This window comes from Callospermophilus lateralis, chromosome 4 (assembly GCF_048772815.1).
Source record: "Callospermophilus lateralis isolate mCalLat2 chromosome 4, mCalLat2.hap1, whole genome shotgun sequence".
Classification (NCBI taxonomy): Eukaryota; Metazoa; Chordata; class Mammalia; order Rodentia; family Sciuridae; genus Callospermophilus; species Callospermophilus lateralis.
Window position 1 is genome coordinate 82,949,261 of NC_135308.1, and position 25,752 is coordinate 82,975,012.

The following is a 25,752-nucleotide window of genomic DNA, read 5'->3' on the forward strand; positions in this document are numbered from 1 at the left end:
TTGTTTTGAGGATAAAAAATTGATAGATATGAAATAATTATATCATGAAAATGTCTAATATTATGTCTTATATTTCTAATCACAATTATTTTGTCATATGGGCAGGCTTGCTCCACCAACTATGGAAATATACGTATTCAAAATTTTCTTTGATCTATAACTTTGACTAGTGCTTTAGACAGAGCATTCACTCATTCACTTTTTCACTCAGAAAAAGTGTATCAGAAACTTTGGTAGGCATTAGGGATACAAAGAAGAAAATGAAATTCTGTGCTCAGTGATCTCACAGTCTTAAGACTGTCAAGGCTTAAGCATGCAATTATAGTGCTGTTTGGTAGGAGCACTGATTGACAAGCATAGAGTATTTAGGGAGTTCGAAGAAGGAAGCATGTGGTTTGGTGTGAAGTATATTGAAGATATACTTCCTGGTTCAGGTGAAGCTGGAGCTGATTATTAAGGAGGGTAGGTATTAACAGAGAGAGGAGGCCCACAGTGAAAACTACAGTTTATCTCTCCACATACTTTAATTTAAAGGCACTGAAAGTACCTGCTTTATTTAGCTAAAAAAAAAAATTATTGTCCTAAAAAGATACTTGAAGCCCATTGGCCTGTTTGAATATGTAAAGAACAAGGTACTACATGATGATACAAGAATAAAGCAAATCTTTCTTCACTGGGAGTGGAACCTAGCAGGAATTGCTGTAGGCAGAGTGACACAATATATTTTAAGGAACCTGGTGGCTGGGAGCCCAGGTAGGACTAGTACCAATGATGAAATTCCCTATAATGTCACCATGATCCAGGATTTTGATCCTTGGCTTTGAATGGTACAGGAAGTTGATAGGTAGTAAGAAATGGCTAATCTGTCTGTCTGTCTCTCTCTTCCTCCCAGCCCCGCTTCTGTGATGGCTAATATTTTGAGGACTGATCAGTTTAAAAACAGGAGATGAGCATTAGAGATGTAGCATGCTGGCAGAGTGCTTGCCTAGCATGTGTGAGGCTCAGGTGTGAGCTCAATTCTCAGCACCACAAAACCAACCAACCAACCAATCAAAAGCAAGAAATGAGTTTATATAAGTTTCAGTGCATTCACTTATAATAACTATAAAATTTATTCAAGGTCCTTGTCCCCGATGCCAATCCAATAACCAGGGCACAGTTTTGAGAAAAAGGAAAAAGGCTTATTGTTTTCCTAGCAAAGGAAAAACACAGGGAACTTCTGTCCCAGAGGCTGTGTATCTGTCCATCAGCAGGCTTTTAAAGAGGTGATTCAAAGGCTACATTCCACATGTTCTCTGTTGAAATTGTAATTTGTTTGTTAATATGGGAGATAATCATTTCTGAGATCTTCTGGTGCCATCCCCAGGTCTGAATTACTTTGATCCTGTGGTGGTATGCTCAAGGACAGATAATTCTGCCTAGGATGGGGAAGAAAGGTAGTCCTGTCCCCCCCCCCCCCCCCCCAGATTAGGCAGGGGAAGAGAGAGAGAGAGAGAGAGAGAGAGAGAGAGAGAGAGAGAGAGAGAAACATGTTCATTTTAAAAATAAGTTGCAATGGCATAGCATCGAGGGCTATACCCAAAGCATAAAGTAGACCACTGTTACATCATAATTGGTATATTAGCTACACATAGGTGTGTTTAATAGAGCCCTGGGATCCTGAAACCAGAACAAAAGGAGTTAGCAGCTTTCTGGTTCAGACAAGGATCTGAGCGACAGAGGCTCAATTTCCTGCTGTGATTCTTCAAAAATCTCAATCTATGTGATTTTAGAAGCTTCAGAATTCTCATTATTGTGGTTAACTGAAAGATGAGATCTGAAATCAAGGGTAGGTCTTAGGCTAATAAGCATCTAATGAGAATACATTCTGGAATAGATACAAGTAATACTTGCTGAGGCAGCTAAGACCGTGTTAAGTCATCTGGGGAAAGAAATTAGCGTGAGAATATGCAACTGCCAAAATGCTAATGCAGCACATGCTGTGGAGGCGGGATAACTCTGGAGGTTTGAGAGCTAGTTTCATTAAGATAAATTAAGAGTATTATGTACGTTATTCATTTGTGTAAAATAGTCCCATGTTTATACATAGGAAAAGCTATGAAATTGTATACAAAATATCCAGTGGTTTTTCCTCTTAAGGAGAGCACAGGTGTTTCTGATTTTTTTCTTTTTCTTTTCTCTCTCTCTCTCTCTCTCTCTCTCTCTCTTTCTTTAACTAGGGATTGAATCCCAGCGGTGCTTAACCACTGAGCTACATCCCACCCCTGAGCTACATTCCCAGCCCTTTTTATATTTTACTTAGAGACAGGATCTTGCTAAATTGCTGAGGCTGGCTTTGAACTCTCAATTCTCCTGCCTCAGCCTGCTGAGTTGCTGGGATTACAGGAGTGAGCCACTGCACCTGTCCTGATTTTCTTTTTGCTCCATCTGTGACTTCAAATTTTCATGTAATTAAGATGTGCCAGTTATATAATTAAGATAAAGTTAGGGAAAATTAACATCAGAGGAAAAAAGACTAAATGCCACCCACATTCACTAGAATAACTATTAGTGATTTAGTCTGAATGATTGTTGGACATGAAAAGTTAAAATTGATAGGAAATACTCTGGGGCAGAGCAGACTCAGTGATACTGAAAATACTGCTTCTCATAACTTGCAGAATACGGCCATTGTCTATCCATAAGTTTCCCTCGGGGAAGTTGCAGAGAGGATCTGCCAAGGTGTGCCACATATTTTATTTAGACCTTATCATTTGTATTTTCTACATTATTTATAGAAATATATAATAGTATGTGCTATTATAATTTTGTTAAATGAAAAATGAAGTTGCATTCGCTAATTAAAGAATGATAGTTTTGAATTTCTGTAGAAGTTCTATAACAATTGTGTGACTAATAGGTTTTCATTGGATCTCAGAATGGGATAAATAAATCCTGTCTTAGGACTCACCTTTTTTTTGGTGGGTGTGGGGGCTAACCGGAGGTTAAACTCAGGGGCACTCGACCAGTGAACCACATTCTTCCCAGTCCTATTTTGTATTTTGTTTAGAGACAGGGTCTCGTTTGAATTGCTTAGCATCTCGCTTTTGCTGAGGCTGGCTTTGAACTCCTGATCCTCCTGTCTCAGCCTCTGGGATTACAGGTATGCACCACCACGCCAGGCCAGGACTCACTTTTAATGAGTTTAAAAGTTGTTATGGTTCAAATATTTTTGTCCCTTCCAGTACTTGTGAACTTAATCCCTAAAGCAACAGTGTTGGGAGGTGGGGTTTTTTAAAGTCTTCAACTCCTTAAATGAATTAATGACACTATAAAAGGGGCTTGTGGGATTTATTCCACTGTCAGGGAGTGAATTCTCTTTCTTCTATTTTTCTGCCATGTAAGGAGGAAGAATAGTATTTCTCCACTCTGGAAGATGCAGCATTTAGGATGCCATATTGGAAGCAGAGATCTGTCCGTTATCAAACACCAAAACCTGCCAATACCTTGATCTTGTGTTTTTTTTTTTTTCTGCCTCCAGTACTATGAGAAATAAATTTCTGTTCTTTATAATTATTACTCAGTTTCAGCCAGGCACAGTGATCCCAGTGCCTAGGGAGGCTGAGGCAGGAAGATCATGAGTTCAAAGCAAGCGTCAGCTTCAGTAACTTAGCAGGATCATAAGCAACTCAGTGAGACCCTGTCTCTAAATAAAATGCAAAAAGGGCTGGGGATGTGGCTCGATGGTTAAGTGCCCCTAGGTTCAACCCCCAGTACAAAAATAAATAAATAAATAAATAAATAAATAAATAAATAAATAAATAAATAACTCAGTTTCTGGTATTCTGTTATAGCGCATAAGAATGGACTAAGACAGAAATCTATCTAGTAGGAGTAAGGCTTGTGTCCTGGATATATTCCAGTCTTTCTTAACTAGGTTTCTTGCCGGGTTTCTGTTCTCGACTAAAAGGCTCAGGGGTTACTCCAGTTGAACTGGGCTGACTGGGCTGCGCAAAATAACCACAAAAGAGACACAAATACCTTTTTCTTTGGGGTCGCTGCGATGGCTCCTCTGACCTTAAGGGTCCGCAGGAAGAGAGAGAGCGAGAGCACACACTGACCCCTTTTATTGAGGAGAAGCTATTCAAATGAGGCAAGGGGTCAGGTTTCAGGGGGCTGAATCTATCTTCATGATGTCCACTGTCAGCAGGTTGACTGACACCTGGGTAGGCCACACCCAAGGGCACAGTAAGAGAAGGGGACACACACAAGGCACTTCCATGGAAGATTCTATCCTAAACAGGGCAAGGGGTTATATTACAAAGGAACAGGTGAGCGTAGCTTCACCCATGGGGCTGTAACAAGACACACCCATGCACAAGACACCTACCCTCAAGTATCCAAGAATGGTGGGGAAAGCTCTGCCACATTTCTGTGACTGAGCACCTCAGCACCCAGCCGGGGAGTGTGACTCAGTCACGTGTAAGGTTGGTCTCCCACAGTTTCTTATGAAGATTACACTCCAATGCCTCAAAGCATCCTTTCTATGTAATGAGTTCTCTTTCACTCATCAAAAACGGGTTAGATGAGGAGTTTGAGAAAATAGTCACTCAAATAATTTGCTGCATTCTGTGGTTTAGATGAGGCACCCAAGTTTTAAAAAGTTGTGAGACACTCCCTGACAGTGGAATAGATCCTGCGAAGACCCTTCTGGGTCCCATATCTGAGCTCAGCCCAAAGGGATCCTTATCTCTGTAAAGTAGGTAACCATGTGATCAGGCAGAGCTATGTGAGAAGCCCAGCTTCTGGGCTGATGGGGTATGCACTTGAGAGACACAGCCTTACGTGCATGTATTAGTTCTAAATCTACATTAAGAGTCTTGAGATATCTGTTGAACACTTTCGTGTGTGTATTCAACCATTGCTAATTCATTTATTCATTCTTCAAAAAATATTTAACAAACACTTTGGTTTCCTACCATGTGATCAGGGTACCACATGATACCAAAAAACTTCTTCCAAAAGCTCATAGTCATGTTCAATGTCATCTCTGCAGAGGTAGTTCCACCTTGTGACTTCTCTGTTCCACTAAATATATCACATTCTTTCACTTATGTAAATGCAAAACCTTTGAGTTTTATTTGACTTTACCCATTTCCTTATACCCTAGTTATAGTCAGTCACTAAATTCTATTTCCTATTTGGATTTTCAAATATTCATTGCTGCCATATACGTTTGAAGCTTCTCATACCAGGCTTCCTTCTAATTGGTGTTAAAATGAGAAGAAACTTTTATTCTCTAACCATTTTATTTGAATGCTGTTTTCAGGTTATCTTCCTAAATGACAGACTTCAGTGTGTGACTTGGATTATGACCTATCATGACTTCATAATAAACAGACCAAATCCATGAATCTGGAATTGAAGACCTCCCCAGATTTGACCTCAGCTTTCCCTTTCATTATCAAGTGCCACTATGCACCTCTATTCATTCCGTCCCAGTTTCCAACCTGCTCCTTCTTCAGTCTTCCTCATAGTAAATGGTAGCTCCTTTGGTCCAGCTGTCTGAGCCAAATACCTTAGGGTAGTCTTGGCATCTTTCATCTCCACATCTTAACTGTCAGGTCTATTCAATCTGCCTTCAAAACACCCAGAATCTGACCACTGTTATCACAACAATGGGCTGAACACTGGGCTAAATCACAATGGCTCTCGCTTGAATCACTGTAAGAGTGTCCTAAGTGGTGTCACATTCTCTGCTCTAGTCTGCCACACAATCTGTATTTAAGTATCCTTAAATAAGAAAACAAATTAGATAATATCAGTTTTTTATTTCTTTTTTCTACCCTAGAGTTGGGTTAATATGTTACATGACCCGACATTGGAATAGAGGCTGCACTCCTCCACTTTTGACTTATTGCTTTAATTACAAATTCAATCATATCTGGCAACTCAGCTCTTTCCCAGCTCAGCTGAGCTTCTAGCGAATCTCAGGCCCAGTTCACATTAACTGAGAGGATAGTTAAAAAAAATCAATTAAACCATAGTCTCATTTAACCAAACATATGTGAAATGTCTACAATATTTTACTCACTTTTCTAGCTCAGTTTGATATAGAGATGAGTGAATTATAGTTCCTGTCTTTGAGAAGTTCAGGGTCTGGAAGGGCCTAAAGGTAAATAGCTCATCTCAACATGCATGGCCCTGCTAATAGAGATAAGAGCTTGCTTTGGGGATTGGGGGGTCACAGGGGATGGACCCTAAGCATAGATGTATTGAGAGCCACAGCCAAAGGGGCCCCAGCAAACTTCCAGCTGCCAGCAAACTTCCAGACTGCCGGCTGATGATTGGCTCACAGCGGCCCCAGCAACATCTAGCTGATTGGCTCCTCTGCAGTGATGCTCATTGGAGATGCTCATTGAGCTGTTTCCCTGCCCTTTCAGACTACCAGCTGATGATTGGCTCACAGCGGCCCCAGCAACATTTAGCAACATCTAGCTGATTGGCTCCTCTGCGGTGATGCTCATTGGGCTGTTTCCCTGCCCTTTCAGACCACGGAGCTGCTCATTGGGGGACTTTTTTTGCTCCGCCCATGCGACCCAGCCAATTGGCCTCAAGAGCAGGAGGATTGTGGGAGGAAGAGGTTGTTGGGGTGTGTGGCTTGTGGGAAGCCGGTGGTGGCAGTTGGGCTCTGAGGGTTTTTTCCTGAGGAGCTGTTTTGTTTGGCGTGTGTAGTTCTAAAAATAAAGTTAGTTTCTTTTGACAAGTGGCTCCTGAGTTGTGCCCAGCCAGACTGCGGCATTTGGTGGCTTGCACGGGGAGCGACTGAGGGTAAGTAAACCGCTTGCCCCTGAGGGCAGGGTGAGAGGATGGGGAGCCATTTTAAGATTCCTATTTTGTTTTGCTTCATTTTTGTTTTAAGTTGCCTGTCCCTGGAGATGAGTGAGACCGAAGAAAAACCGCTCACATCTGAGGAAAAACTATTTACATCTGAGGAACAGATAGGGAGAAAGGACGGATGCACATGTCAGGAGGATAGAAAGGCTATAATGAATTTTTGTTGTTCCATTTTTATTTCATTCTGTCTCGGTTTTGTTTGGCGTCATCTTGTTGGGTTGTATTATAGTAGAAATACGGGATCAGAAATTAGTAAAAAACAAACTGAAAGAGTGTTAAGTAAATTGTTAGAGGAAGAAGGCATCTCAGTAAAATCAAGAACAGTCAGGGCATACGTTGATACAATGCAAAAATGTAGCCCATGGCTTTTTAAGGAGGAGTTATTAAATATATCACAATGGAACCATCATGGTGAAGATTTAAAAAGAATAGAAAAGAACAGCCCAGGAACTCTGCCAGCTGGCACATTGACATTGTGGGCGTTGGTATCTGGTTTGCTTAGTCCAAAGCCTTCAATTCAGACAAAGGTAGAGGAAGGAGAAGACATATTGATTCAAGTAAAAGAGGAGGTCTCTCAAGTTAGTCAGAAAGAGGAAAAGATTCAAGTAAAAGAGAAGGTCTTTCGAGCTAATCAGACAGAGAAAGAAAGTTTAGAGCAGAAAAAGCCATCAGGGGGAAAGTTACAAAAGGAGACTGCTACTAAAACCTTTCTATCACCAGAGGGCTTAAGTGTCCAACCAACAGCACCACCTCTACAGGAGACTGCTACTAACACCTTTCTATCACCAGAGGACGTAAGTGTCCAACTGACAAGGCCACCTCCATATGCTGAGAGGCCCCCAACCCCCGCAGTTGATAGTTCGGATCCTGAGACAGGATCTCAAGTATTAACATGCCCTGTATTTGAGGTAGGAGGGCAGCGAATTTACCATGCTTTAAATTTCAAAACAGTGAAGCAGCTAAAAGAGGCTGTAACAACCTATGGTCCTCAAGCACCCTTCACTGTAAGCTTGGTCAAATCCTTTACCAACTTGAACATGATGCCAGCAGATTGGGCTAATATGTGTAAAGCTGTGCTAAATGGAGGACAATACCTGTTATGGAAGGTTGCCAATGAGGAATTTTGCAAGGAAACAGCCCAATGAGCATCACCGCAGAGGAGCCAATCAGCTAGATGTTGCTAGATGTTGCTGGGGCCGCTGTGAGCCAATCATCAGCCGGCAGTCTGGAAGTTTGCTGGCAGCTGGAAGTTTGCTGGGGCCCCTTCGGCTGTGGCTCTCAACATCTAGAGGTCATAGAAGTCCTGCAAGAGGAGATTATGAGTGAGCGGAATCTCAAAATGTAAGAAGGAACACGGGAGCAAGTCTGTAGCATAAGAAGAGCCACTGTCAGTATCAGAATCAGAATTATCAACCTATATTATGACATGAGATGCAGGGTTATTATTATTATTGGTTTGGGTTTGGTTTTGCCTTTCTTTTAGAACTATATGGCTTCTTTCTTCCCTGGGAACTCAGACTACTTGGTGGCATATGGCATGAACACACAAAAACATGCTTCAACGGATGGTTGGCCAAGATAAGTGCCCAATGAGTGAGTGATTCACAACAATAAGAAAGGTGCCCTAGGAGTCAGGGGAGGAAGACATCAGTTTCAGTCTAGAGAGGCTCTTAGAGGAAGTGGAATCTACACTGAACCCCAAACAGGGACCATCTATATAGTTGGGGGAAGGGAGGGATGCATAGGAGTATGCACAAAATAGCTCAAACCAAAAGGGAATTGTGCTGGAGATGCAAGAGGGGCATCACCCTGCTCAACCCCCACCTTGGCCTAGGACTCTAGCATGTCCCAGTCCATCCCAGGTACGCAGTCTCTAGCTTCTCACCAATGCTATATGATAGCAGTAGGTTCCAAACAATGGCCTCCACAATCTTTAGGCATGGGACCAGGCAAGAACCCAACAGCAGAGCAGAGCCTCCAGGTTTGATAGTCCAGCCACTGCTCTGGCACTGGCGTTAAGCCCTCTCAAAGAAATCTTCCCCTCTCCCCACCTGCCCTGGCAACAACCTGCAGACAGCATATTACTAGTTGCAAGGTATTAGGATAGGTGTTTTAGTCAGCTTTTTCACCACTGTGATGAAAGAACAATGTAGGGAGGAAGAGTTTATTTGGCACTCATGGTTTCAAAGGTCTCAGTCCCTAGATGGCCAACTCCATTGCTCTGGGCCTAAGGTGAGGCAGAACATCAAAGTAGAAAGGTGGCAGAGGAAAACAGCTCAGGGCATAGCAAGGAGGAAGAAGGAGACACAGGGGGAGAGAGAGAAGGAGGAAGCAGGGAGAGGGGCGGAGGGAGAAAGGGAAAAAGAGAGTGTGTGTGCATTCTATTTAGCAGGGACAAAATATAAGCCCCTAGTGACCTACCTTCTTCAGCCACCCTACCTACCTACAGCTACCACCCAGTTAATCCATTCAAGTGGATTAATGCAATGATTGGATGAAGAATCTGATAACCTGATTGTTTCTCCTCTGAACTTTCTGGCATATATAAGCCATAGCAATAGGGTTCTGAGTTCCATGTTTATCAACCTAGAGATGACGTTGTTTTCCTTCCTTGGTTTCCTGCCATCCTTCTCAACCTGTCCCTTCTTATAGTCAAGCCCCTTGAGAGAAAATACTTTCATATCTCACTGATGCTTTCCTCCCAAGAGGATTTTAAAGTAGAATTTCTTTGCAGGGTGGGGGTCGGGGCAGGTAAGGTAGCATACTGTGAAGAGGCAGTCATGTTTGGGCATGGGACTGAAACATTTCCAGGACAAATTTCTGGCATACAGACCCTAATGGCATAGATGTCAAGCAGGGGCCACTGTGGTGTTTGCTGAAAAGTTTACTGTTATGAATACATACTGTTTGTGGATTGGCCTGCCTTAGTGAGAATAAGCATTTGGAAACTTTTATGGAAGTCGGGAATTGCTACAATATCCAAGCATATGATCTTCTGGTTTATAAAAATATCGTTGTAGATTTGAAATGGGTAGGGGTGGGGCAAGGAGAAGAAAAGAAAGGTCCCTTTCCTCGGAGTTTAAGAACCACTGCTCCACACTGTTCTTGTTCCTGAGCTGTGTGATGGGGTCGTCTGGGTTCTCTGGAGAAGCTGCAGGAGGCTCTGGTGCAATTCCCTCTGCCACAGTCTGGCTGGGCACAATTCAGGAGCCACTTGTCAAAAGAAACTAACTTTATTTTTAGAACCACGCAAGATAAACAAAACAGCTCCTCAGGAAAAAACCCTCAGAGCCCAACTGCCACCACCGGCTTCCCACAAACCACACACCCCAACCCAGCCTCCTCCTCCCACAATCCTCCTGCTCTTGAGGCCGATTGGCTGGGTCGCATGGGCGGAGCCAAAAAAGTCCCCCAATGAGCAGCTCCGTGGTCTGAAAGGGCAGGGAAACAGCCCAATGAGCATCACCGCAGAGGAGCCAATCAGCTAGATGTTGCTGGGGCCGCTGTGAGCCAATCATCAGCTGGCAGTCTGAAAGTTTGCTGGGGCCCCTTCAGCTCATCAGCTGGCAGTCTGAAAGTTTGCTGGGGCCCCTTCGGCTGTGGCTCTCAACATCTCCCCCTCTCTGTTTAAACAACAAGCATGTGGCTTAGGGACCGTGCCTGCCTTAGGTTGTCCAATAGTACATATGGTCCTTACCCGTTATCGGATCAGCTGACCTCAAGGCGTCAGCCTCCTGTCTTAGGTTGGTATCATAGTAATTGGATCTTACCTGTCATTGACTACCAGTCCAGTATACAGCCACACCTGTGTAGAGGTCTTCGTACCAGCGGGGGGGTGAGGTTCTTTGCCTCACCTCTGTTGGCCCCCAAATTTTAGCTGAACGATCATGACAAACAGAAGGGAGGAAGATACACCAAGCCAGCTGACGGCTCCTTTTGGAAAAATTGTACCACCGATGACACCATCAGCATAAATACCCCAACACTACCAGAAGTTGCTGCACCAACAGATAGTTCACAATGCATACAAGTGAGTTCACAATGCATATAAGTGATACATAGTCCAGGCAAGTTCTGCAAGCAGTTCAGTGATGGCTATTGCAGAAGCTGTAGATTGGTTTTATCTTTGTCTTCATGCACTGGGATGAAGATAGGAATTCTGGCAATAATGGCTAAAGAAAAATTACATAACATTATATAACATTCCAGAATGTTATATAAAGAAAAGAAAACAATTTTCTTAACAATTTAAATTGTCTTCACTGAAGATAGGAATTCTGGCAATAATGGCTAAAGAAAAAATTATGTAACATTCCAGAAGGCATTAAAAGAAAACAATTTTCTTAACAATTTACATTATCTTTAAGAGAATTATTAAATATAATGAAAAGGAAAGGTGAAAGTAAACAAACAGATCTGTTAACCTCCTTTTTTGTTCACATTTTAGAACAATCTTCAACAGCTGTTTACCCAATTTAAATTAAACCATTTAAATCACGTGAATAAAAAAAAATTATTTGGATCCATTTTTTCATGGCTCTGGTGCAATTCCCTCTTTTATGTCTGTACTTCTATAAGCCACAAGATATTATTTATTAATAGAGAAATGAAGAACTGAAAGGGATAGCTCATGGTTTTTGTAGCAAAAGGAAACAGCAAGTCACAAGTGTGTCTAAACATTAAAACACATCTGAGTCAGGACACTGATTTCTTCATCATGAACTCCATCTACCCTAGAGTTGGGTTAATATGTTACATGACCCGACATTGGAATAATCTACACAGTGGCCAACTGCTATTGTTTAAAGGTGAAAGATAAGATGTTTTTAAAACTGAGTTAGATTGTGTGGTATCTGTGTATATGTAAGAACCTGCATATTTTATAAAAGAACAGAAAAAAGATAACAGCATTTTTAGCAAACATGAAAACATTAATGCTATTGCTACAAATACAAAACCATTCTCAAGGAGAATTTTCGACTGGAAAATATTCTATTTCTATACTGCTTAATTCATCACCACTATGAGAACAAGGACGTTTTCAGAACCCATCATTCAAAAGTAGGCCTGCCATGTGCTGGTCGAATAAAAATGCATGGGACTGAGGCACAAAAAGAACAACTCCCACGGCACTTTTGTCATTGTTGTTCTTTTTTTAGTCACAAAAATAAAACCTGTATGATCATTGAAAAGATGCTGCCAGGAAAACAGGAATACTTCACTTGTCCAATAGGTAGAGTTCTGAAAAAAAATTATATGATTTAGTTTTTATTTCTATAATTATTTTGTGCACATAGGAAATATTTAATATTTAAAGAAATTTTTTTATTTGGACATTTTACAAAATACAGTCATGCATCCCTAACTTTATGGAAAATCTATTTTATTTTTTCTGTAATAATAAGCTGCATAATAAATGCATCTGGTAAAAAAAATATACAATTACATTTACAATGAGAAGCAAGTCATCTGACCTAATTACTTCTCTTTCCCATTCCTCTGGGGTTGTCCCTTTCTTTTATTCATGCTTTGAGTGCTTTGCCATGAATTGAAACAATATGCTTCTATTATTTTTTCTTGTTGTATCAGCATAGAAATTATCTGACCTATTTCCTGCTATTAGATGAAGAGTAAGCTCACTTGCAATACATTCCATCTTATTCTCTCTCCTGTTCCATTATGCATGGTATCCCTGCTATTCAATGAAGAATGAGTGTACTCATAAATAAAAAGTGGTTCTCTCTTTTCTTTTTCTTTCTTTTTTTTTTTTTTTTTTTTTTTGGTACTGGGGATTGAACCCAATGGTGCTCTATGACCAGCCTTTTTAGTTTTTGAAACAGAGTCTCACTAAGTTGCTAAGGCTGGTATCAGTACATCCCATTTTATTCTCTTTCCTCTTCCATTATCAATGGTATCAGTCCTTCCTTTTGTCATTTCCATAACTTCAAACACATTTCATTTCTTACTCCTATCTTCTCAGCAAGTGGTGTGTGCACACAAAAAGGTTTTTCTCTCTTTCTCAAAAATCAACATGATTCATAGTGATATTTCTGATCTCATCCAGTTTTATAGTTAATTCAAGCATTCCCTCTTTGCTTATTTATAACTTTTTTCTATAATAATAAATCTGTTGCTTATATCTAAAATATATTTACTTTATCAACCTGTAATTTCAGAATTTTAAACTCATGCTTTTCTGTGGAACATTAGATTAGAGCTTGTACTATGCTTTTTTCTTTTTCTTTTTTGGTACTGGGGATTGAATCCAATGGTGTTCTACCACCAGCCTTTTTAGTTTTTGAGACAAAGTCTCTCTAAATTGCTAAGGCTGGTATCAAGCTTGTGATTCTCCTGCCTCAGCCTTCTGAGTTGCTGAGATTACAGGTGTACACCACCATGCCCAGCTTGTACATGTTTTTTTTTTTAATAAACAAATAAACAAAACCTTATAATACCCAAATATTATTTTGGAATAATATTATTTTGGAAAATATTATTTTCCCAAGTTGGTCAGCTCCTTTTTCCATCACTTTCTTCATATAATAAAGCTACATTCATTCGCCACAGTCTGCATTCCATCATATGTTCCATCCACATTTGGTTGTTTTTTGCTTATGGTAAAAGTCTTCCTTTGTGGTATATACTTTGAAGGGAGAGACTTTTGTGACCCTTTTCACAGATCAGATTCTAGAAGATAAGGATAATTTCTCCTAACCACAAAACCTGAAAAATCATTAAGAATCCAGTTAGAACTGGCCACCATGGGCCAACGTTACATAGAGTTGTCATGTCAGTGAGGACTTGAAAATATGTTGTCACCTTTCTGTCAGTCAAAAGTCAAGAGGTGGACCTGGGAGGGACTCTCTGGAAACTTCTCTGGGGTCCCCAGTAAAATTGAAGGTGGGGCTGGAGATATAGCTCAGTTGGTAGGGTGCTTGCCTCACATGCACAAGGCCTGGGGTTCAATCTCCAGCACTGGGCACTCGCGTGTGTGTGTGTGCGCACACACACACACACACACACATACACACCAAAAAAAAAAAAATTGGAGTGCAGGAGAGGCACATTGTTCCTCTCTCCTCTGAGGGGACCCACTCTCTCCCTTGATATATTGTCCCCTTTCCCTTTTCCTATCCCTTCAATAAACTCATTCCTTACATGTCTCTAAAATCTTTCAGACTTGATTGCAAGAATTGGGGTTTGAAAGGGCAAGGGCTTTTCAGAAGGCCCCAGCTTTGAAACACAATCTCAGTTGTTTACAGTTTTGGTTCTTATGAATGAAGATGATATAAACATTCAAGAACATGAATTATATTTGTATAACCATAGTTTCCAACTTACTTGGTAATTAGATAGGAGTGATCTTATTGGGTCCTGTGGCAACTGTATGTTTAACTTACTATTTTTAATCCTGCCAAACTAGTTTCCAAAGTTTTTGTAGCATTTTAAATGCCTGTCAACAATCTATGCTCTGTATCCTTATCAGCACTTGATACTGTTAATTTTGTATCATAGCTCTTTTAAAAAATGTGCATTGTTATCTCATTGTGATTTTCTTTAATAATATCTTACTACTGACTGATGGTGTTGAATGTTTTTGTATGAGATGATGTACATTAAGCTGGTTTGCATTTATGTATCTCCTTTGGTGAAGCATCAAAAAACAAAAATAAAAATCTATGGTTTCTAAGTCTGTACTATTCAATAGATAATCCAAATCAAGAAAGTAAACCCAGAAGTAATTTTAGAACAGATGTTTGTTTTACCTTTACACATTCTCATTTTTTTTGTATAGATCCAGGTTTCTATTTAGTATTAAATTCCTTCTTCCTAAAGATCATATTTAACATTTATTGTATAGTAGATCCACTAGCAATAAATTCTCATTTCTTTTTTTTTCTTCATTTTGAAATATATGTTTTGCTGGGCATAGAATTCCATTTTTTTCCATTAGGTATATGAAGATGTTATTCCATTTTCTTTCACACACACACACACACACACACACACACACACATATATATATATATACACATTTTTTTTGGGGGGGGGAGGGAAACAGGGTCTTACTAAGTTACTAAGTTGCCCAGGCTGGCCTCAAACTTCAAGTCCTCCTGCCTCAGCTCCAGCATAGCTGGGATCACAGGTATGCACCGCCATACCCAGGGATTCTCAATATTTGTTCTTCATGTACAATGTGTCTTTTCATCAACCTCTGACTGCTTTCGTAACTTTTTCTTTGTTTTATTCCCCCAGCAGTTTGAATATAATGTGCTTGACAGTGGATTTGTGTACTTATCCTGCCTGGAGTTCTCTGAGGTTCTTGGGTCTGTGGTTTGGCATCATTACATTAGGCAAATTATCAGCCATTATTTCTTCAAATATTTTTTTCTGCATTGTTCTGTCTTCTGGGATTCTGACTACATACATGTGACACCTTTTGATATTGTCCCACAGCCCTCAGCAGCCTTGCTTGACTTTATTCACTTTTTTATCTCTTGTTAGCTTGCATAATTTCTTTAGTCTTATCTTCATGTGCATTGATCCTTTCATTAACTGTGTGAAGTCTGCTGATAAGCCTATTAAAGTTATCCTTCATCTCTGGTTAGTATGTTTTTATTTGTAGGAATTTCATTTGTTTTTTTTCCTATTGTTTTCAATTCTATGCTAAAATTGCCCATTTTAACTTGTACAATGTTTATTTTTTCCTTTACAGCTTTTGACAATAGTTATCTAAAATTTGCTATCAGATAATTTCAATATTCATGTTTTATCTGTGTCTGGTTTGAGAGTGTAAATAGGGGGCTGGAGTTGTAGCTCAGTGGTGGAGGGTTTTCCTAGCCTGTGTGAGGCACTGGGTTTGTCCTTAGCACCACATAAAAATAAATAAATAAAATAAAGGTATTGTGTCCATCTTCTCTCTCTCTCTCTCTCTCTCTCTCTCTCTCTCTCTCTTTCTCTCTCTCTCTCTCTCTCTCTCTCTCTCTCTCTATATATATATATATATATATATATATATATATATATATATATATAATTTTTTTAAAGCATGTAAATAGATCCTCTTACTTTCTCACTCAATCCATAGTTTTCTTTTCCTTCCCTGAAAAAGGAGTGTTTCCCAATTTGGGGGCAGAGCTCTGGAGCAGAGCTGTCCAATAATTAGTCAGGACTAGTGATAAGTGACCTCAAGCACTTTTAATGTGGCTAGTTTGAATTAAGTGTAAAATATACACTGCTTTTAAAGACACCATAAAAAGAATAAAGGTATCTAATTAATAATTCTATGCTGAGATGACAATATTTTAAATACACAGGTTTAATGAAATACATTATCAGAATAATTTACCTATTTATTTTGACTTTTTAAAAGTACGAGAGTTAACATTTGAATCACATGTGTAAGAAAACCTGAACAAATGGTGAGACATATCATGCTCATGGACTGGATGACTCAGCATAGAAATGCCAGTTCTCTCCACACTGATATGTTGGTTTGATACAAATGATATCAATCTCCTAGCAATTTATTATAGCCATAGACAAGCTTATTCTAAAAATTTATACAGAAAGAAAAAGAAACTCTACTAGATAAAAATTTTGGGAAAAGAAACAATAATATGGGAAAAAGCACTCCACCTAATTTTAAGATTTATTATAGAGCAACAAGTAATTAAAATTATGTGGCATTAGAGAAGACATAGACACATAAGTCAATGGCATAAAAAGTATCATCACTGTTGTAGGGCCAACTGATTTTGATAAAGTTCCAAAAATGATTCATTCTGTGGATTTGTTGGACATCACACAGGTTTCCCTTCTTTTGCTGGGTGGAACAAAGTGAAACCCTCTGTTGTAATGTTGTGCCAGTCTGGAGTCCCTAACCAGTCTGCCTTCCTCTTTCCACCTTTTTGAATTCTACCTTGATTGTTTCTACATTTCATCACGGGTCTCTAGTTGTAGTTAGAGGGGAAGAGAAGGGAGAAATTAATGTACATCATCTCATCTGGACCAGAAACTTTTCATCTTTCTATAAATGTATTAGCCTTTCAGAATTAAAAGATAAGAAATGGTTCACATTATTTTTTCAGTGGACTACACTGAATGGCTCCACTGAATGGTTAATGTAACTCATAGCTGAGCCCTTTAAATTGCAGTATCTCTGTTGCTATGGTGACCACGGCCTTCTCACCCTTCCTTTCTTTGCTTTATGCTGGCATCTCCTTTCAGTAGAATGTTATGTTGTAGACCTAAAAATGATATAGTTTTTCTTCTGCATGGCCTAGATCTGGTCACCTCAATCCAGAGATTGAGACAAGCCTTTCAGAATAATTAACTTTTGAAGGATTTTTTTTTTTTTTTTTTTTTGCTCTGAGGTCTGGGGAAGTAATACGAATCTGAGGTCCTCTCTTGTTTTATTCCAAAGGTCAGTTTTTGAACAGGTATGCATTAGATTTTATAGTTGAAATTTCTGAGCATTTTTTGATGGTTATTTCTTTGGAGTTTTCTCTTTTACAATTTGTTATTTCCATTGATTTTCAAAGTATTACAAGGAAGGAAAATAGGACAAAACTTATTTTTCTCATTTTGTTTCCAGGTCAGTGGTTCTTTTAGCTCTTGCAGGACAGAAATCAAACATGGTTCACAAAGAGAGGGTTGATGAGAATTATTTACTGCACTGATTAATATAGCACGATGGCGATCCCATAGTCAGAGAACCAAGGAGATAAGGGGTAAACAGCATATAAATGTTTTGGGGTTAGAAAATAATATAATCATAAACTATGTTGCATTTTGTCATTGTGCCTGTGCTAATTTGCACACAAAAATGTGTCTAAAATTATGTTAAGTCTTCCCGTTGGGCATTGTGAGGAACATGCTTACCTGTCCAAACCCAAAAAATAGACTAAGAGGTGTGGAAAAATCGAGGATTTTTACTTTAATGATGGTCTTGCAAGAGCATGTGTCTAGGGGAGCAGGCACCCTCATATGGGGTACAACCAGCATGGTATCCTCTAGAGCATAAGATCCTTCCCCTGTATCCTCATTGACTGAGTACTGTGAGGTGTACAGTCTTCCTGAATGAATGTCTCCTAAGTTGTACTGTCTCCTATCTGGTTAAAGTTGTCCCCAACTCCCTTTGTTCTCTTGGGGTGGGGGAGCCCCCTGGGATCGATTGCTTTTGGATTGAGTGCCTTTGGGCACATACACAATTTATTTCTGTTGGTCAGGTTGGTCCCCTTCCTTCACAGTCAAGGGGCTGTGAATTTTTACACCCTGTGTTTGTTAACTGCTTGTAACTTTTCTTTCTGTTCTCCCCTCCAGCTGTCTTTCTAACATCCCAAGTCATTTTACATTTAAAGCTAAATATTGCATTTTGAAAATACACAGCATGTCTTTTAGCATTTAAATGCGTTTCAATGAGCATCAGTTGCTTTGGGGTAAATGGCTGTGGTTGTTGTGAGATCTGCTTAGTCAGGGACTGGGGTTGTGGCTCAGCGGTAGAGCACTAGGGCACGTGTGATTCTCTGGGTTCCATCCTCGGCCCCACATAAAAATAAATAAATAAAATAAAGATATTGTGTCCAATTACAACTAGAAAATAAGTATTTTTTTAAAAACCTGCTTAGGCAGTTTCCGTGGTTTCTCTTCTTTTGTCCTAAACAATAGCTGTAGTTGGGGAAGGTCTTCCTGCCACTTATCTCAAGCACAGAGCATGCCACTCTTTTTTTTTTTTTTAAGCAGTCACCAACTTAAACTTTAATCCTATACTCCTGCCTCAATATACACTCTTTATTTACTTTTTTGATACTGGATATCTGGCATTAAACAAATGAAACACATGTCTAATTGATTTAGTATCATTATTACTTTAATATTTTAAAGTCAGACCTTGCATGTTTTTAAGAATAGCATATATAACCAAATATATGAAGATTGATTGTAGTATCCATGCCTTCCTCTTGAATTTATTTCTTGTATTCACAGAGTACTTCTTTTACTCTTTTTTTTTTTTTTGCAATTAAAAAAAATATATTATGGATAAAAAAATGTGGCATTTATACACAATGGAGTACTACGCAGCACTAAGAAATGACAAAATCATGGAATTTGCAGGGAAATGGATGGCATTAGAGCAGATTATGCTAAGTGAAGCTAGTCAATCCCTAAAAAACAAATGCCAAATGTCTTCTTTGATATAATGAGAGCAACTAAGAACAGAGCAGGGAGGAAGAACAGGAGGAAAAGATTAACATTAAACAGAGTCATGAGGTCAGAGGGAAAGGGAGAGAAAAGGGAAATTGCATGGAAATGGAAGGAGACCCTCATTGTTATACAAAATTACATATAAGAGGTTGTGAGGGGGATGGGAAAAAAAAGATGGGAAGCCTTTTTTAAATACATTTATTTATTTTTATGCAGTGCTGAAAATCAAACCCAGGGCCTCACATATGCTAGGTAAGTGCTCTTACCACTGAGCTACAACCCCAGCCCTTATGCTTCTTTCAGGTAGAGTTTATGCATTATAAACTTTCTGAGCTCTTGCGTATGTGAAGAGAATAAATTCTGGATTAATAACTATTTTTCTTCAGAAATATGAAGCTATTGATCAATTTTCTTTTAACATCTAGTATTCTTGCTGAAACATCTAGTGCTGATCTAATTCTTATTGCTTTGAAATATTTTTCTTTGTCTAGAAACCCTTAGGATCTTCTATAGTTTCTCCATAAGTACTTATGTCTGTTGTGTTTTTAAATCCACCTCTAGGTGGTGTATTCTTTTCACTTCTGAGCATTTTTCCCCCTATAATTTGTCATTCCTTCTGTTTATAATCTCTGCTTTCCCTCCTAGAACTCCAGGTATTCAACACTGAAACATCCTGATCTACCTTACATATCTTATAGCTAACACACACACACACACACACACACACACACACACACACACACTCATCACGTGGATTACATTTTGAAAAACATCAGGTGCTTTAGAGATCATTACTTTTTTTTTTTTTTTTTTTTTTTTTAGAAAAAAGCAGTGTAGGAATTGGACCCCTGCCTGGGTGCCATTCTTAGGTCACTGGCATTACTTGTATTACATGTCCATATTGATAAATGGGACAACCCAAAGCAAGGTCTCTGTTTAAAGGTTAAAATCCCCTTGCATGCAGCAGGTGAAACTTCCCTGGCAGGTTTTCACCCTTGAGCAACAGCTAGCTTTGTCATGCTTCATTGAGAAAGCATTTAGTCAGTTTTCAGCAAGCAAAAGATAATAGTTGGTACGTTCTAGGAAAACAGGTAGAAACCCATACCTAGACTCAGGAACTTCAAACTTTTATTCTTACCTAACATCTAGCATAATTTCTGCAAAAATTTTGAGATAAGGGGTTTAAATGGAGATAAGATATCTAAACGGAGATGAGATCGCTCAAATGTAGTTGGGACCAGTTTTAAAAATCCACAAACAAAACAATAAAACAAACATGAAATACATAAAATAAGAACAAAATCTCAAGTTTTAGATAGTATATGTCTTCCTCTTTTCCAGATGGATGCTCCTTGGAACAACTGTTGGGATAAATCCAGAGTAAAATGCAGTGATTTCACCGAGAGCACACATCTGATCATGGAAGAAAGTCTATGCTCCAGCCAGGGCAGCCAGGCTAAGTATTTTCAGTGTCACTGAGGTCTCAGGAAAATGCAAGCCTCAGGACACTCGAGGTTGCTGCCTAAGTGCAGCTGGATTTGGTGTGTGTAAGTCCTTAAACTTTCATTGGTCTAAAAATAGGTGTTCTCCTGGTCCGTGGTGTTCAGTTGCAGGTATTCCAGAGTGCCTTTCTTATAGCTGGCTACCCGTGTTGGTTTTCGGCTTTTTATTCCTGCAGCCTGTCTTTTCTGTAAAGAGTTGAGGATCATGTCTGAAAATTCTTCTTGCAAACGCTGTTGATTCTCCCTGGAAAGAGGGTGGGGAGAGAAAAATGAAACATCTTAGCAATTCACAGAGAATATTTCCCAGCTCCAGAATCATCAGTTCAGTTCCCCAATTATTGCGTGAATGTCTATTCTATGCCAGATGTAGAAAGCTCCAAGAATGCAGAATGATCCTTACCTTTGATGAACTTGAAGGACTGCCATCCCTGAAATGCTTATAGAATAAGCAGAATATATTCTATAGCAGGCAGGATATTCTACTGCAATTTCAAAATGAATCAACATGCTGCTAGAATTTGGAAAAATAGTCAGAAGATCTAGGTTTTCATATACCACTGTATGCTACTGAGGAAGGGGAAAGGAGGCCAAGGAGGCCACTCAACCCTCAAAATACATCGGTCCCACATATACCTGTGGATATGGGTATTGTTTGGGGAGAGCTCAGGATGGTAGAGGGCTTCAAGAATGGACCTGGGGCGCTGCTAGTAAGGAACCAGGTTTCCTGTGTTCTGGGGAAGATCTGGGTTGTCTTGGCATCTGTAGCCATGCACCATCTCTCTGATGGCATTTAGGCGTCTGCAAGACAGGGATTATTCTCTGCTCTAGCTAAAGCCATGGCAATAACCATACGACGGATTGCTGCAATGTCTACCAATATTCAACTGAACTTGAATCACCTTTTAGAGAACTGAAACCTGCTATTTAGACCTTTGGCTTTCTCATCTCAGGGTGAACACAGACTCCATGTGAAGATGCAGAACCATGGTTGTGGGGCAGAGGAGGGTCCTGTTTTCATCAGATGACTAGCAGAAAGATGAGACAGGAGGAGAAATGCTGAGAGCTTCTTGTCTCCAGCATGTTCTACTCTTGTAGACATGCATGAAGTGAGCTCCAAACTGCTTTTTGTTCTTTCAAGCAAGTCTGGAACACAGCACTAGCTTTGCCATACCTCATGGCAGGGACATTTAGTCAATTTTTCAGCAAGCATGAAATGATGGCTGGCACATTTCAGGAAAATGATGTAATAGGTAGAAACACATACCCATACTAAAGAAACTTCTATTTTTTATTCTTACCTGATATATGGCATGTTTTCTGCAAATATTATGAGTTGAGTATACTTTAATGGGGACAGGTATTTAAAATACAATTGGGACAGTTAAAAAAAGAAAACAACCACCTCTCATTTGTATAGAAGGAAAAAAGAACCAGTAAACAAAATCTCAAGTTTTAGATAGTATATCCCTTCCTCCTCTTTTCCAGATGGACGCTCCCTGGAACAACTGTTGGGATAAGTCCAGAGTAAAATGCAGTGATTTCACTGAGAACACACATCTGATTCATGGAAGAAAGCCTATGCTCCAGCCAGGGCAGCCAGGCTGGTATTTTTCAGTGTTGTTGAGGTCTCAGGAAAATGCAGGTCTCAGGACACAGTTCTAGAAGCTGGAGAAGGGAGGGTTCTCATGTGCATAGCCCCCGGCCTCATACTCAAAGCATCATTGCCACTTGCAAGGCACTTGCCCCAACTTACTTGAATGGCTGTAAGGAACATAGCTTACAAGGCCAAAACCTCCAACTCCCCTATCCCTCCCGGTCACACCCAGAAACTTACACAGTTGGTGGGGTTGGCAGGTTGTATTTATGGTCCTTCATGCCAGTCAGCCAGTAGGTGATCTCTGTTCCTTTTCCCTAGGGAGACAGAAGAGGTGAGTCCAATGGATGCCAATGAGACAGTTCCGCTTTAGCCCACTGTTCTACAGGGATCTGTTTCCAAGAGGCATCTCACCTCCACATTTCTCATCAATGCCTATATTTAAGCGCATAGCACATGTCTTTATGATTTGTGTTATCTCTAGATAAATTTTTATTTCCAAATTCCTTTAAAAAAATAAATCTCTGACTAAATAGGTTTTTTTCCCATAAGATATTTGAAAATATCACTATAGCTACATTTCAATAACTCCAATTTTAAAAAAATTCATCTGTAATTCTTCTGTACCAACAAATCCAACCAGTTTTCTCTTGCCTACATTTTCTTTCTTTTCCTTTTTTTTGGGGGGGATGGTGTGCTGGAGATTGAACCCAGTGGTGCTCTACCTCTGAGTTTCAGCCCTTTTTATTTTGAGATAGGGTCTCACTAAGTTACTGAGGCTAGCCTCAAACTTAAAATCTCATGCCTGAGCCTCCCAAGTAGCTGGGATTACAAGCATATGGCACCATGCCCAGCTGTCTACATTTTTATTTTAGCACCTTTTGCTGGTGGGTGTACAAGTCAGGAGTAATGGGCCATACTTTGCAATCTGTTGGTCCAGAGTTTCAGAATAATAAAAGCAACTGACAAGAGGGGTGACCTGAGACACAGCATCTTGCCATTAGAGTAGGAAATTGGGGCTTTTGACTTAAACAAGTTCTGAACAGAAGAAGCTCTTGGATTTGGAGGAATAACTGAGGACAAACTTTGTACATATGTAGAGGAAAGAGCAGTGCTGTACAACATATTGGTCATAGACCTAAGGGCCTTTCTGAACAAAGGAAAGTTCTGATGTTCACATGTAGGTTCCTCCTATAGGGATGGTGGGAGATCTTTGTGAGGCATATAGAAAAGGAGTCTTCATCCCTGTGCTTCTTGACCTTCTTGGCCAAGTCTCTCAGGAGATGGCCCAGATGTGTGTGACAAATTGTCTCTGTGGACTCCTTACCTTTAAGTAGGTCTCTCCTCTTACTTCATACAGGAACTGACAATCGGTTCTCTTCAAGGTGGCTATAGTGGAGCCACTCATGTGAATCCTATAGGCTGGAAATGCAAAAGAGACAAATGAAAGCTCATCAGTTTTGACAGCTATGATATGCCACATTTATTTCCCCTTGATTTATGCTACCACAAACACCTGAAGCAAATATCCTAAATTGAGGAGAAACAAATATAGCTTTTAAAATGAAAGTACCCTTAAAAATAACGCCAGTGAGCTGGGCACTTATAATCCCAGCAGCTCAGGAGCATGAGCTCAGGAGGTTCACATGCTCAATCCAGGGAAGCAATTTAGTGAGGCCCTAAGGCAACCAGAAAGACACTGTCTCAAAATAAAATGTAAAAAGGGATCCAAGGGAGGCTTAAGCACCCTGGGTTCAATCCCTGGTACCAATAAATAAATAAATAACATCAGTGAGATAAGAAATATTATCACACATGATAAGGAAAAAAGGGTACTGGTTTTCAGGATCCTAAGTGATGGCACTCCTTGGGTTTTGTCCTCTGATTCTCACTCTGGCTGAGGGTGGTAGCCTCCAGGACCAGGTTTTGGATCAGACTTTCAGTGCCAAGCTTAGGAGTTAGAATTTGCTTGGGTTCCTGTGAAAAAATTCTACTGCACAGCTAAAGTGCTGGTGACAAGATGAAAATCCAGAGTCTTGATTTTCTCAAATTTTCTTCTTCTGTACAACAGTTATCCTCTGAAAAACAAGCAGGGGGCACTCCCTGCTCCATTATTGACTACCGTCTTTCTCACTATGGTGCCTAACAGCCACACCACAAACAGTATCAGTAGGAAGAATGATGGAAAGCCCAGGTGTACACCTACCACAGGCCAGAGCATTACTAAATGCTTAACATGCATCATTCCGAGTTCTCCTAGCAAGGTTAGGGTATTATCCTCAATTTACATCTTCATCTTTTAGAGTCCTAGAAAGATCCGGTACATTTCCCTCCAACTTACTCTGATAGTAATTAGCATAGTTATGATTTTAACCCAAGTCTGAATGACTCTTATTCTTTTCTTTATACTCTGATTTTTCCAGCATATACTAGTATCAGATTGTCAGTTGACTATCAAACTACTATCCTGCCTCCTGTGTTTTTGTCAGCTCTTATCTACCAGTGCTTTTTTCTTCTACTATATATTTCCATTATTATCATTATCTCCAATATTATTGAGCAACTACTGCATGCAGCACCCTGTGCCTTTATCTTGGCAGGGCAAATATAATATATATCTTTGCATATAACAAACACCAAGACTCTTTCCTTTACTAAAATGAATTCCTAGAAAAACCAGATAAAAGAGAAATGGGAATTTGAAGCAGTGTATATAGTCTATATATAGCCCATAGGAGTTTTTTTTCTTTAAACTTCTATAGGTCTATGCTAAATTTCATGACAATTCCAGGTAGAGCATGGTTGAATTAATTGAAGGTGGATGAAAAATATAGAAAATTTAAAAACCAAGCAATAATAGAGGAATAAGATAATTATCAGTAAATGACAACAACAAAAGCAAATACAGCAAGGATGGGATTGACACAGCCTCACATTCTGCTGCTGTGCAGGATCATCCTGCATCTCCCCAGTACTTTATGTCTGCTTATTGTGCATGTAATCCCACAATTGCCCTCCTCTGCAAGAAAGCATCTTTGTCCTCTAAGAAAAACAATCTCCATCCTTACGTAGGCCAGTGGATTCCATCCTAGAGGCTGTGTTGACAGTGTCCCCAAACAGGCAATAACGTGGCATCTTGATTCCCACAACTCCAGCAGCACAAGGACCTGAAAGGAAGAACAGGAAGCTAGAGGTGGAGGCAATGGAAAGTGCAGAGTGGAGTGGAGATGAAGGAGCCTCTTTTCAGGGTCACAATGTCAAACACATCATGTCGTGGGGAAATGGCAGAGCGTGTGATGTGCTTGGTGATTTTTGCTTTAAATGGATACACCCAGCAAGGACATGCTTTCAGAAAATATTTTGCTGTGTGAAGAACTGTTGCATTGACTCAGAACAAGAAGGCACCCAGAGATCCAGGTCACAAAAGCGGCAAGTCTTTCTTAATATTTTAAATAGAAGAGTGAAGGTGATCCCGTGGCTTGCTTACTGTGCCAAACCACTCAATCCTGCACCCTGGACTGCTGGAGGGCCCTGGTGGTTCAATGGCCCAAGTTAATTTTATTTTTATTTTAG

General features: G+C 39.8%; 1 protein-coding gene across 1 annotated transcript in view; it reads right to left on the bottom strand.

The window, feature by feature from the left end:
• Nucleotides 1–20,654: 20,654 nt before the first annotated feature.
• The window catches only part of Gucy2c (guanylate cyclase 2C), a 68,755-nt gene continuing 63,657 nt past the window's right edge, over nt 20,655–25,752 (bottom strand). The window contains exons 24-27 of the mRNA XM_076852689.1: nt 25,248–25,346; nt 23,507–23,601; nt 22,420–22,496; nt 20,655–20,829 (exon numbers count right to left, since the gene is read on the bottom strand). Of these exons, the coding sequence (XP_076708804.1) occupies nt 20,655–20,829; nt 22,420–22,496; nt 23,507–23,601; nt 25,248–25,346 (446 nt within the window). The remainder of the gene's footprint in view (nt 20,830–22,419; nt 22,497–23,506; nt 23,602–25,247; nt 25,347–25,752) is intronic.